Below are 10,302 nucleotides of genomic sequence, written 5' to 3' on the forward strand. Positions count from 1 at the left end.
GGGAATGGCCACTAATTGCCTAATTGGCCACTAATTTATTTTTTGGGGGGGGGGGGGGTCACGCCTTACCTCCTGCCGGGGGGGCCGGGGGTCGCCGGCGGCCGCCTGCAACCAGGAGCCGAGGGGCCCCCAGGCGCCGACCCCCCCCCGGCGCAGCAGCAGAGCCCCCAGCTGGGCCAGGGCCACCCGCACCGCGTGCCTGGGGGGGGGGGACAAAGGGGGGGGGGGGGCAACAAACCGAGGTTATTCCCCCCCCCCTTAAAAAAAAACCCAAAACCCCCCCGTTATCGGGAGGAAAAGGGACGTTTTGGGGGGGGGGATGGGACCGTTTTGGGGGGGGAGGGGACAGAAAGCGAACCCCGCCGCTATTTTGGGGGGGGGGGGGGGATAGGACATACCCGCCCCCCCCCCAACCCCCCCGAAACCGCTATTTTTGGGGCAAAAACCCGCCGTTATTGGGCCAAAAAACAGTATTTTGGGGGGGGGGACACACACACCCCCCGAAAGCGCCGTCGCTGGGGACAAACGGCGCTTGGCGGGGGTGGGGGGGGGGAGGTGGGGGTCAGGCCAAAACCCGTCGTTATTTGGGGGGGGGGGGGGGAAACGTATTTTTTGTGGGGGGGGACACAAAAAAACCCCCGTTATCGGGGTTTCCCGCACCCCCCCCCCCCCCCCCCCGCCAAGACTCACTCCGGCTCCTGCTCCAACGCTTCAGCCACCATCGCCGGGAGCCTGCGGGGGGGGGGGATTAAGGGGGGGGGGGTTATTGCCCCCCCCCACACACCTTTGAGGCCCCCACCCCCCCGGGACCGACCTGAGGCGCAGGTCGGGCTCCAGCCCCCGCCATTTCCCCAGCAGCCGCCGCCTCAGCAGCACCGCGGCCAACTGCCGCACCTGGGGAGGGACGGAAAGGGTTAATAACAGCCGCGGGGGGGTCCCCGGTACCGGAGACACCCCCCCCCCTCGCCAAAACGGGGAGGTTTTAGCGGGGGGGGGGGGGGGCGCACCTGAGGCTGAGGGGCGGCGGTGAGGAGGAGGCCGAGGCGGGCGGGGGTCTGAGGGTCGGCGAAGGCCTCGCGGAGGCCGGCGGTGGCCTAAGAAAGGCGGGGAAGGGGGGGAATAAGCGGTTAAAGACGCGCCCGGTACCCCGTGTGTCCCCCCGCCCTCCCCGGCTCCGCCGCGGGTCCGTTACCCGGCGGATGACGGCGCTGTCGGGCTCCAGCAGCGCGGCGAGGAGCCGCTCCAGGTCGGGCGCCGCCATCTTGGCTTTCAAGATGGCGGCGGGAAAGGAAAAGGAAGGGCTTAAAGGGCCTTTCTAGGCGGCCCGGAGGACCCGCCACTCGTTGGTCTTCGGCTCTTAAAGGGGCGACGCCGCAATGCTCGACGCGGCGGGGACCGCCACGTGTCTTAAAAGGGCAACGCCGCAGATTAAAAAGGCAACGTACGGCCTTAAAAGGGCAACGCCGCGGTCTTAAAAGGGCAACGCCGCGCTCTTAAAGGGGCAACGCCGCGCTCTTAAAGGGGCAACGCCGCGCTCTTAAAGGGACAACGCCGCGCTCTTAAAGGGGCAACGCCGCGCTCTTAAAGGGGCAACGCAGCGCTCTTAAAAGGGGCAACGTCACCCCCCCCCCCCCCCCAAAATGACATCACAGGCCACCAGCGTGACATCACCAATGAACTTTATTAAATAATCGGTTCGTGCTGGGGGAGTGGGAGGGGGGGAGAAGGGGAGAGAAAAAGCGCCGCCTCAGAGGGGGGCGGGGCGAGGAGGAAGGGGGCGGGGTCGGCCCCCGCGGGGGGAGGGTCCGAGGGAGAGGGGCGTGGCCCGGCGGGAGCCCCGCCCCCTCACCGCGGGGCCCCGCCCCCCCGCAGGGCCAGCACCAGGTGGAGGACGGAGCCCCCCTGGATCTTGTAGTCGGCCGCCGTCTTCTCGTCGTTCCTGGCCCGGGGAGGGGGGGGGGGGGGGAGAAAAGGGGGGGGTAAAGGGCCACGCCCCTTCCCTGTAGCCACCGCCCCTTCCCTGTAGCCACCCCCCCACCCGCCCCTTCAGCCGCGCCCCCAAGAGCCCCCGCTGAGAGCACGCCCCCTCCCTCCCAAGCCCCGCCCCCTCCACAAACCACGCCCCCCCTCTCCTTAAAGGGCCCCCCCCCTTTCTCCCATCTACAGCCCCGTCCCCCTCCCCCTTCTCCCCATCGATGGCCCCGCCCCTTCCAGGCCCCCGCCCCCCCTCCAGGCCCCGCCCCCCCCCGCCGAGGCCCCGCCCCCTCACATCTGCTTGCCGCTGTAGATGAGGCGCTGCTGCTGGGGGGGGATCCCCTCCTTCTCCTCCACCCGCTCCTTGATCCGCTCCACCTGCCCCGGGGGGCACCGCGGCATGGGGGGGGGACAGCCCCCCCCCCCCCCACGGTATGGGGGGGGGGACGGACACACACACACACCCCCCCACCCCCCCCCCCCCCCCCGGGGCACAGCGGGACGGGGGAGGGACCCCCCCCGGGGCACGGCAGGACGGACAAAGACACCCCCCCCCCCAGGGTATTATGGGATGCAAAGGATGGACAAAGACCCCCCCCCCAGGGCATTATGGGATGGAGGACCGCCCCCCCCCCCCCCCAGGGGAATTATGGGATGCTGGAGGAGCTCCTCAATGGGACACAGCCCTTCCCTGCCTTGGGGGGGGGGGGGGGGGGGCCAGGATACCAATACCCTCCCCCCCCCCCCGCCGGTTTGTTGCCCCAGAGCATCATGGGAAACCGGGACGGCGCTGGGGGGGGGGGGGGGGGGGGCGGGGCCTCCCCCCCCCCCCCCCCAAAAAAAAGGGGGCGGGGCCTCCTACCTTGTCCGTGGGCTCGATGTCGATCTCGATCTCTTTCCCCGTCAGCGTCTTTTGGGGGGCGGGGGGGGTTTGAGGCCGTCAGAGCCCCCGATCCCACAATGCCCCGGGACATCCCCCCCCCCCCGCACACACCCCCCCCCCCCCCCATCCCAAAATGCCCCGCGGCGAGGCCTACCCCGCGCCCCACCTTCACTTTGATGAGCATCGTGGCCGCCCCGGCTCCTCTCCCCTCGCCCGGAAGCGGAAATGACGCCTCCCCCCTCAGCTCCGCCCGCGACGTCACTTCCTTCCACACCCCCCCCCTTTTCCCCTCAGGCGGCGGGAAGACAAAATGGCGGCGCCCGCCCGCCGCGGGGGCTGCCGGGAGTTGTGGTTCCACCGCCGCCTCCACGTGTTTCAATCAGCCAATCAGCGCGCAGGGCCCGCCCCGCGATTGGTGGCCCGCGGAAACACCCTCCCCCCCCCCCCGCTTCCAACGGGCGGACCAATGGCGTGCGAGCGCGGGCGGCGCGGACCAATGGGGTGGCGCCGGTGGGGATGGGGGGGGGGGGGAGGGAGTCAGGCACACAATCTGGCAGGGGGGGGCGAGCGCAATGGCTCCCTATTTGGCAGGGGCCCGGCAGGGGGTAATTAACGTGGGAGGGGGGTAATTAAGAGCGGGGGGCACTCACCGGAGGGGGGGGGAAGGGCGCGGCGGGAGCGGGGCAGGGCCCGGATCTGGAAGAGGAAGGAAAAGGGGGATGAACGCCCTCCCCGCCCCCAATTAACCCGTCTCATCGCTAATTACCCCCCCCCCTTCGCCTAATTAACCACACACCCCCCCCCCCAGACCCTTAATTACCCCCCTCAAACCTCTAATTAACCCCCCCCCCCCGGCACCCTTAATTACCCCCACGCGCTCGCCCCGGGACACCTTTACCCTCCCCCAATTACACCCCCCCCCCCCCCCGGATCGCTAATTATCTGCCCCCTTAATTAGCGCCCCCTCCCCTCCCCCCCCCCCCCCACCTTTCTGCGCGGGAAAGCGTCGTCCTCGGCGTCACTGATGACGTCATCGACAAACTCTGCGGGGGGGGGGGGGGAGGGGTGGGGGTGGGGGTGAGGGCGGGGCCAGGACACCCTTTTTTTTTGGGGGGGGGGGGGGGGGGATAAACTCACCCAAGGGCGGGGCCCGGAGGGGGAGGAGCCTCCGGAATCCTGGGCGTGGCCTCAGCCTGGAAGGGGGCGGGGCCGTTATGTTAATGACGTGAGGGGGGAGGAGGCGGGGCTTAAGGGGTGGGGCGGAGGGGGCGGGGCTACTCACCGGGTGGGCGGGTCCTGCAGGGGGCGGGGCACGTGGCCTGGGTGGGGGCGGGGGCGGGGGGGGAGGGGGTGGGCCTTAGGGTTGGGCGGGGCTCGGGAGGGCCACGCCCCCTCCCGAAGCCCCCCGCCCTCCGCGCTAAACCCCGCCCCCTTGTCACGAAACCCCGCCCCCTTGTCACGAAACCCCCGCCCCCCCCCTCCGGCCAAGCCCCGCCCCCCCCCGGGCCTCAAGCCCCGCCTACCGCAGTGGGCGTGGCCCAGGTCGGCCAGGTACCGGCTCAGGATTGGTAGATCGGGGGGGCGGGGCCCCGGGGGGGCGTGGCTCCAAACCACCTCCTGCAGCTGGAAGGGGATTGGGGATTGGGGGGGGGGGGTGTGGGCGGGGCCTAACCCAGGCCACGCCCCCCTTGGCGCGCAGCCCCGCCCTCTCCCTAAGCCCCGCCCCCCTCCCCCCGGGGCTTTTTCCCACGCTCTCCATTCACGCTTCCCCCTGGGATATGGGGGGGGGGGGGAAGGGATGGATTAAGCCCCGCCCCTCCTCCCCCCCCGGGCCCCGCCCGCTCCGGGGCCACGCCCATCCCCCCCCAGGCCCCGCCCACCTGGCGCAGGTCGGGGGGGGGCAGGGCGCTCTCCAGCCGCTCCAGGCACTCGTGGAAGAGCCGCTCCAGCGCCTCCAGGAACGGCTCCCCGTACTCCTCCCGCACCGGGCCCTGCGCGGACTGGGAGCTACTGGGAGGCACTGGGAAGGGGGGGGGGGGGGGGGAACTGGGAGGGAGGGACTGGGGAGCACTGGGAGGGACGGGGAGGGGATTGGGGGGCACTGGGAGGGATTTAGGGGGTGGGAAGGGCGACTGGGAGGGGACTGGTGCGCACTGGGAGGGACTGGGAGGGACTGGGAGGGACTGGGAGGGGATTGGAGGGGACTGGGAGGGACTGGGAGGAGTGGAGGGGCAACTGGGAGGGATTTAGGAGGTGGGAGGGGCAACTGGGAGGGACTGGGAGGGATTTAGGAGGCGGGAAGGAGAACTGGGAGGGGACTGGTGCGCACTGGGAGGGACTTGGAGGGGACTGGGAGGGGACTGGGAGGGACTGGGAGGAGTGGAGGGGCAACCAGGAAGGATTTAGGGCGTGGGAGGGGCAACTGGGAGGGACTTGAGGCAACTGGGAGGGACTGGGAGTTTACTGGTGTGTACTGGGATGGGACTGGGAGGGGACGGGTGGGCACCGGGACACGCTGGGAGGACCTGGGAGGGAACTGGGAGGGACTGGGATGCACTGGGAGACGTTCCCCAAGGAAGCCCGGACCCGTCGAGAGGGACTGGGGGTCCAGGGGGGTACTGGGAGGCACTGGGAGGCACTGGGATGGACTGGGAGAGCACTGGGAGGCCCTGGTCCATATGGGGAGGGCACTGGGGGCACTGGGAGGGGACTGGGATGGACTGGGAGGACACCGGGAGGCCCTGGTCTGTACTGGGCTGTACTGGGAGGGCACTGGGGACACTGGGAGGGGACTGGGCTGTACTGGGAGAGCACTGGGAGGCACTGGGAGGGGACTGGGATGTACTGGGAGAGCACCGGGAGGCCCTGGTCCGTACTGGGAGGGCACTGGGGGCACTGGGAGGGGACTGGGTTGTACTGGGAGGGCACTGGGGGGCCTTGGTCTGTGCTGGGATGTACTGGAAGACCACTGGGATGGCACTGGGAGGCCATGGTCCGTACTGGAATGTACTGGGAGGCACTGGGAGGGAACTGGGATGTACTGGGAGGGCACCGGGAGGCCCTGGTCCATACTGGGAGGGCACTGGGAGGGCACTGGGCTGTACTGGGAGGGCACTGGGGGGCTCTGGTCTGTACTGGTCTGTACTGGGAGGCCATTGGGGGGCTCTGGTCTGTACTGGGCTGTACTGGGAGGGCACTGAGGGGTTCTGGGCTGTACTGGGCTGTACTGGGAGGGCACTGAGGGGTTCTGGGCTGTACTGGGCTGTACTGACAGGCCACTGTGGATACTGGGAGGAGACTGGGCTGTACTGGGAGGGCACGGGGAGGCTGTGGTCCGTACTGGGCTATACTGGGAGGGCACTGGGCACACTGGGAGGGGACTGGGCTGTACTGGGAGGGCACTGGGAGGCCCTGGGAGGGGACTGGACTGCACTGGGAGAGCACTGGAGACACTGGGAGTGGACTGGGCTGTACTGGGAGAGCACTGGGGACACTGGGAGAGGACTGGGCTGTACTGGGAGGGCATTGGAGATACTGGGAGGGGACTGGGCTGTACTGGGAGGGCAGCGGGGATACTGGGAGGGGACTGGTCCGTACTGGGAGGGGACTGGGCTGTACTGGGAGGGCAGCGGGGATACTGGGAGGGGACCGGTCCATACTGGGAGGGCACTGGGAGGGGACTGGGTTGTACTGGGAGGGCAGCGGGGATACTGGGAGGGGACTGGGCTGTACTGGGAGGGCACTGAAGGGCTCTGGTCCATGCTGGGCTATACTGGGAGCACACTGGGGACACTGGGAGGGGACTGAGCTGTACTGGGAGGGCAGCGGGGATACTGGGAGGGGACTGGTCTGTACTGGGAGGGCACTGGGAGGAGACTGGGCTGTACTGGGAGAGCACTGGGGACACTGGGAGGGGACTGGGCTGTACTGGGAGGGCACTGGGGACACTGGGAGGGGACTGGGCTGTACTGGGAGAGCATGGGGAGGCCCTGGTCCATACTGGGAGGGCACTGGGAGGGGACTGGGCTGTACTGGGAGGCGCTGGGAGGGGACTGGGCTGTACTGGGAGGGCACTGGGGACACTGGGAGGGGACTGGGCTGTACTGGGAGAGCACTGAGGGGCTCTGGTCCGTACTGGGCTGTACTGGGAGAGCACTGGGAGGCACTGGGAGTGGACTGGGCTGTACTGGGAGAGCACTGGGAGGCACTGGGAGGGGACCAGGCTGTACTGGGAGGGCACTGAAGGGCTCTGGTCCATGCTGGGCTATACTGGGAGCACACTGGGGACACTGGAAGGGGACTGGGCTGTACTGGGAGAGCACTGGGGACACTGGGAGGGGACTGGGCTGTACTGGGAGGGCACTAGAGATACTGGGAGGGGACTGGGCTGTACTGGGAGGGCAGCGGGGATACCGGGAGGGGACCGGTCCGTACTGGGAGGGCACTGGGAGGTACTGGGGCGGTACCTGCAGGTAGGCGTCCCGCCGGCGGGGGTCGGCCAACAGCCCCAGCACCATCTCGCGGAAGCTCTCCTGCGCCTCCCCCACCATGGCCAGGTCCCGGGGGCTCTGCCGAGGGGGGAGGGGGGAGGGGAGGGAGGCGTGAGGCCACCCCTGGGACCCCCCCCCCCCGCCCCCCCCCCACCCACACCCCCCCCAACGAGGTCACTCACGGCCGGGCCGTGGCCGCCCCCCGCCGCCACCTCCTCCTCGGGGAAGAAGGTGTCGATGGCGTCCAGGATCTTCCCGGCGGGCCGGGCCTCCTGCAGCATGTGCACCACCACCTGCCGGCAAAGATGGCCGCCGGCCCCGGGGGATGATGGGAAGATGGCTGCCAGCGCGGGGAACCTCGGCAAGATGGCCGCCGGCCCCGGGGGATCATGGGAACATGGCTGCCAGCGCGGGGAACCTCGGCAAGATGGCCACCGGCCCCGGGGGATCATGGGAAGGTGGCTGCCAGGCCCGACAAGATGGCCGCCAGCCCCGGGGGATCATGGGAAGATGGCTGCCAGCGCGGGGAACCTGGGCAAGATGGCCGCCGGTCCCGGGGGATGATGGGAAGGGGGGGAACGGCCACCTTGGGCATGTCAGGGCGGGCGGGGCCATCTTGGGTGCGGCAGGGGCGGGGTGGCGGCCATCTTGGGACACCAAGGCGGGGCAGGGCGGGGCGGCGGCCATCTTGGGAGGGACAGGGGCTGCCCGGCGGCCATCTTAGGACACCAACGTGGGGCGGGGCGGGGTGGCGGCCATCTTGGGAAGGACAAGGGCTGCCCGGCGGCCATCTTAGGACACCAAGGCGGGGCGGGATGAGGCGGCGGCCATCTTGGGAGAGACAGGGGCTGCCCGGCGGCCATCTTGGGACACCAAGGCGGGGCAGGGCGGGGCGGCGGCCATCTTGGGAGAGGCAGGGGCTGCCCGGCGGTCATCTTGGGACACCAAGGCGGGGCGGCGGCCATCTTGGGAGGGACAGGGGCTGCCCGGCGGCCATCTTGGGACACCAAGGCGGGGCGGCGGCCATCTTGGGAGGGACAGGGGCTGCCCGGCGGCCATCTTGTGCCGCCAGGGTGCTGGGGGGGGGAGGGGGGCGTTACTCACGGCGGCCTGCAGGCCCAGGCGCAGGCGGGCGGCGTGGCGGAAGTGGAGGGCGCCGGGGGCCGCCCGCCCCACGGCCTCCAGCAGCGCCAGCACCCGGGGGAACCGGGCCGGGCTGCGCCCCCGCACCACCCGCCAGGCGGCCGCCATCGACAGGCGCAGGGCCACCGCCGGGCTGCGGGGGGGGGGGGGGGCGGGGTCAGGGCCAGGCTCCGCCCCCCGGGGCACTAAACCCCGCCCACAGCCCCGTAGCCCCGCCCACAGCCTCTTCCCCATAGCCTTAGCCCCGCCCACAACCCCTTAGCCCCACCCACGGACCCACCCCACCGCCTTAGCCCCGCCCACAGAGCCGTAGCCCCGCCCACAGACACACCCCACAGCCGTAGCCCCGCCCACAGCCTCCTCCCCATAGCCTTAGCCCCGCCCACAGCCCTTTAGCCCCGCCCACAGACCTGTAGCCCCGCCCACAGACTCGTAGCCCCGCCCACAGCCTCCTCCCCATGGCCTTAGCCCCGCCCACAACCCCACAGCCCCGCCCACAGACCCGTAGCCCCGCCCACGGACCCACCCCACAGCCTTAGCCCCACCCACAGCCCTTTAGCCCCGCCCACAGCCCCGTAGCCCCGCCCACAGCCTCCTCCCCATGGCCTTAGCCCCGCCCACAACCCCTTAGCTCCACCCACGGACCCACCCCACCGCCTTAGCCCCGCCCACAGCCCTGTAGCCCCGCCCACAGAGCCTTAGCCCCGCCCACATACACACCCCACAGCCGTAGCCCCGCCCACAGCCCCGTAGCCCCGCCCACAGCCTCCTCCCCATAACCTTAGCCCCGCCCACAACCCCACAGCCCCGCCCACAGACCCGTAGCCCCGCCCACGGACCCACCCCACAGACTTAGCCCCGCCCACAACCCCATAGCCCCGCCCACAGCCCTGTAGCCCCGCCCACGGACCCACCCCACAGCCCCGTAGCCCCGCCCACAGCCTCCTCCCCATAGCCTTAGCCCCGCCCACAGCCCCTTAGCCCCGCCCCCGAGGCTTTTAGCCCCGCCCCCGCTCCGTAGCCCCCGCCCACCCCTCCGTAGCCCCGCCCCCTGCCTGTGACCCCGCCCCCCGGGGTCCGTAGCCCCGCCCCCCCTCCCGCCCTCCTCCCCCCCCGCGGCCCCTCCCGCGCCGCTCACCTCACGTCCTTTCCGGCCATGTCGCGGTGGCGTCACTTCCGGGGCGACGGGGAGGTAGGCCCGCCCCGCCCCCCCCCCCCAGCCCCGCGCGAGGCCGCACCGGGAACCCGCCGGCGCCCGCCGCGCGCCCGCCGCGCCGGAAGCGACGTCAGCGCGCACACGCGCGGGCCTGGGACCCGCCCCCCCCCCCCACACCCCGCCGCTCTCCCCCATTGGCCGCCGCGCGCCCCTTCGTGACGCCGCTTCCGGTGTCGCCGTTCCCCGCCCTCCCCCCCCCCCCGCCTTCCTTCTTCGCGCCTTTTATTGACGTCACGGAGGCGGCGTTTCGTCACGGCGGTTTTATTGAGAACGAGGTGCCGGGGGTGGGGGGGGAGAGGGTCGGTGACGTCGTCGGGGAGGGGGTTTGGGGCGGAAAAGGGGGGAAATTGGGAGCGGGGGGGGGAGGGGCGGGGGGCGGGGCCCGCCCAGTGCTCCCAGTAACGCCCCAGCGCTCCCAGTGCCCCCCAGTCCCCCTCCCAGTGCTCCCAGTAACGCCCCAGTGCTCCCAGTAACCCACACCAGTGCTCCCAGTAACCTCCCAGTGCTCCCAGTAACACACCCCAGTGCTCCCAGTAACACCCCAGCGCTCCCAGTGCCCCCCAGTCCCCCTCCCAGTGCTCCCAGTAACGCCCCAG

At 70.9% G+C, this 10,302-nt stretch overlaps 2 protein-coding genes across 10 annotated transcripts; both read right to left on the reverse strand.

Annotated features, from left to right (window-relative positions):
- Positions 1-30: 30 nt before the first annotated feature.
- Positions 31-1,303, reverse strand: IPO4 (importin 4). Its single transcript, XM_074567889.1, has 5 exons — positions 1,193-1,303; positions 1,008-1,094; positions 815-894; positions 691-732; positions 31-199 (listed from the first exon to the last, which is right to left on the reverse strand). The coding sequence occupies exons 1-5, from the start codon at positions 1,259-1,261 to the stop codon at positions 31-33; spliced, it is 447 nt and encodes a 148-aa protein (XP_074423990.1). The 5' UTR covers positions 1,262-1,303.
- A 359-nt stretch (positions 1,304-1,662) lies between these two features.
- LOC141735316 (ubiquitin-like protein NEDD8) lies at positions 1,663-9,785 on the reverse strand. Of its 9 annotated transcripts, XM_074567954.1 has the most exons (13): positions 9,629-9,784; positions 8,452-8,623; positions 7,530-7,640; positions 7,324-7,425; positions 4,738-4,848; positions 4,381-4,480; positions 4,140-4,176; positions 3,995-4,050; positions 3,845-3,900; positions 3,508-3,553; positions 2,837-2,884; positions 2,270-2,352; positions 1,663-1,939 (listed from the first exon to the last, which is right to left on the reverse strand). In XM_074567954.1, the coding sequence occupies exons 1-13, from the start codon at positions 9,646-9,648 to the stop codon at positions 1,748-1,750; spliced, it is 1,134 nt and encodes a 377-aa protein (XP_074424055.1). In that variant the 5' UTR covers positions 9,649-9,784; the 3' UTR covers positions 1,663-1,747. The 9 variants fall into 9 exon arrangements, 5 of the variants coding, with proteins under 5 accessions (XP_074424055.1, XP_074424056.1, XP_074424058.1 ...); XR_012584681.1 differs by lacking the exon at positions 3,845-3,900 and having other exon boundaries at positions 1,920-1,939; positions 9,629-9,785; XM_074567955.1 differs by lacking the exons at positions 3,845-3,900; positions 4,140-4,176; positions 4,381-4,480 and having other exon boundaries at positions 9,629-9,785.
- Positions 9,786-10,302: the final 517 nt, after the last annotated feature.

Source organism: Larus michahellis, chromosome 30 (genome assembly GCF_964199755.1).
Source record: "Larus michahellis chromosome 30, bLarMic1.1, whole genome shotgun sequence".
Lineage (NCBI taxonomy): Eukaryota > Metazoa > Chordata > Aves > Charadriiformes > Laridae > Larus > Larus michahellis.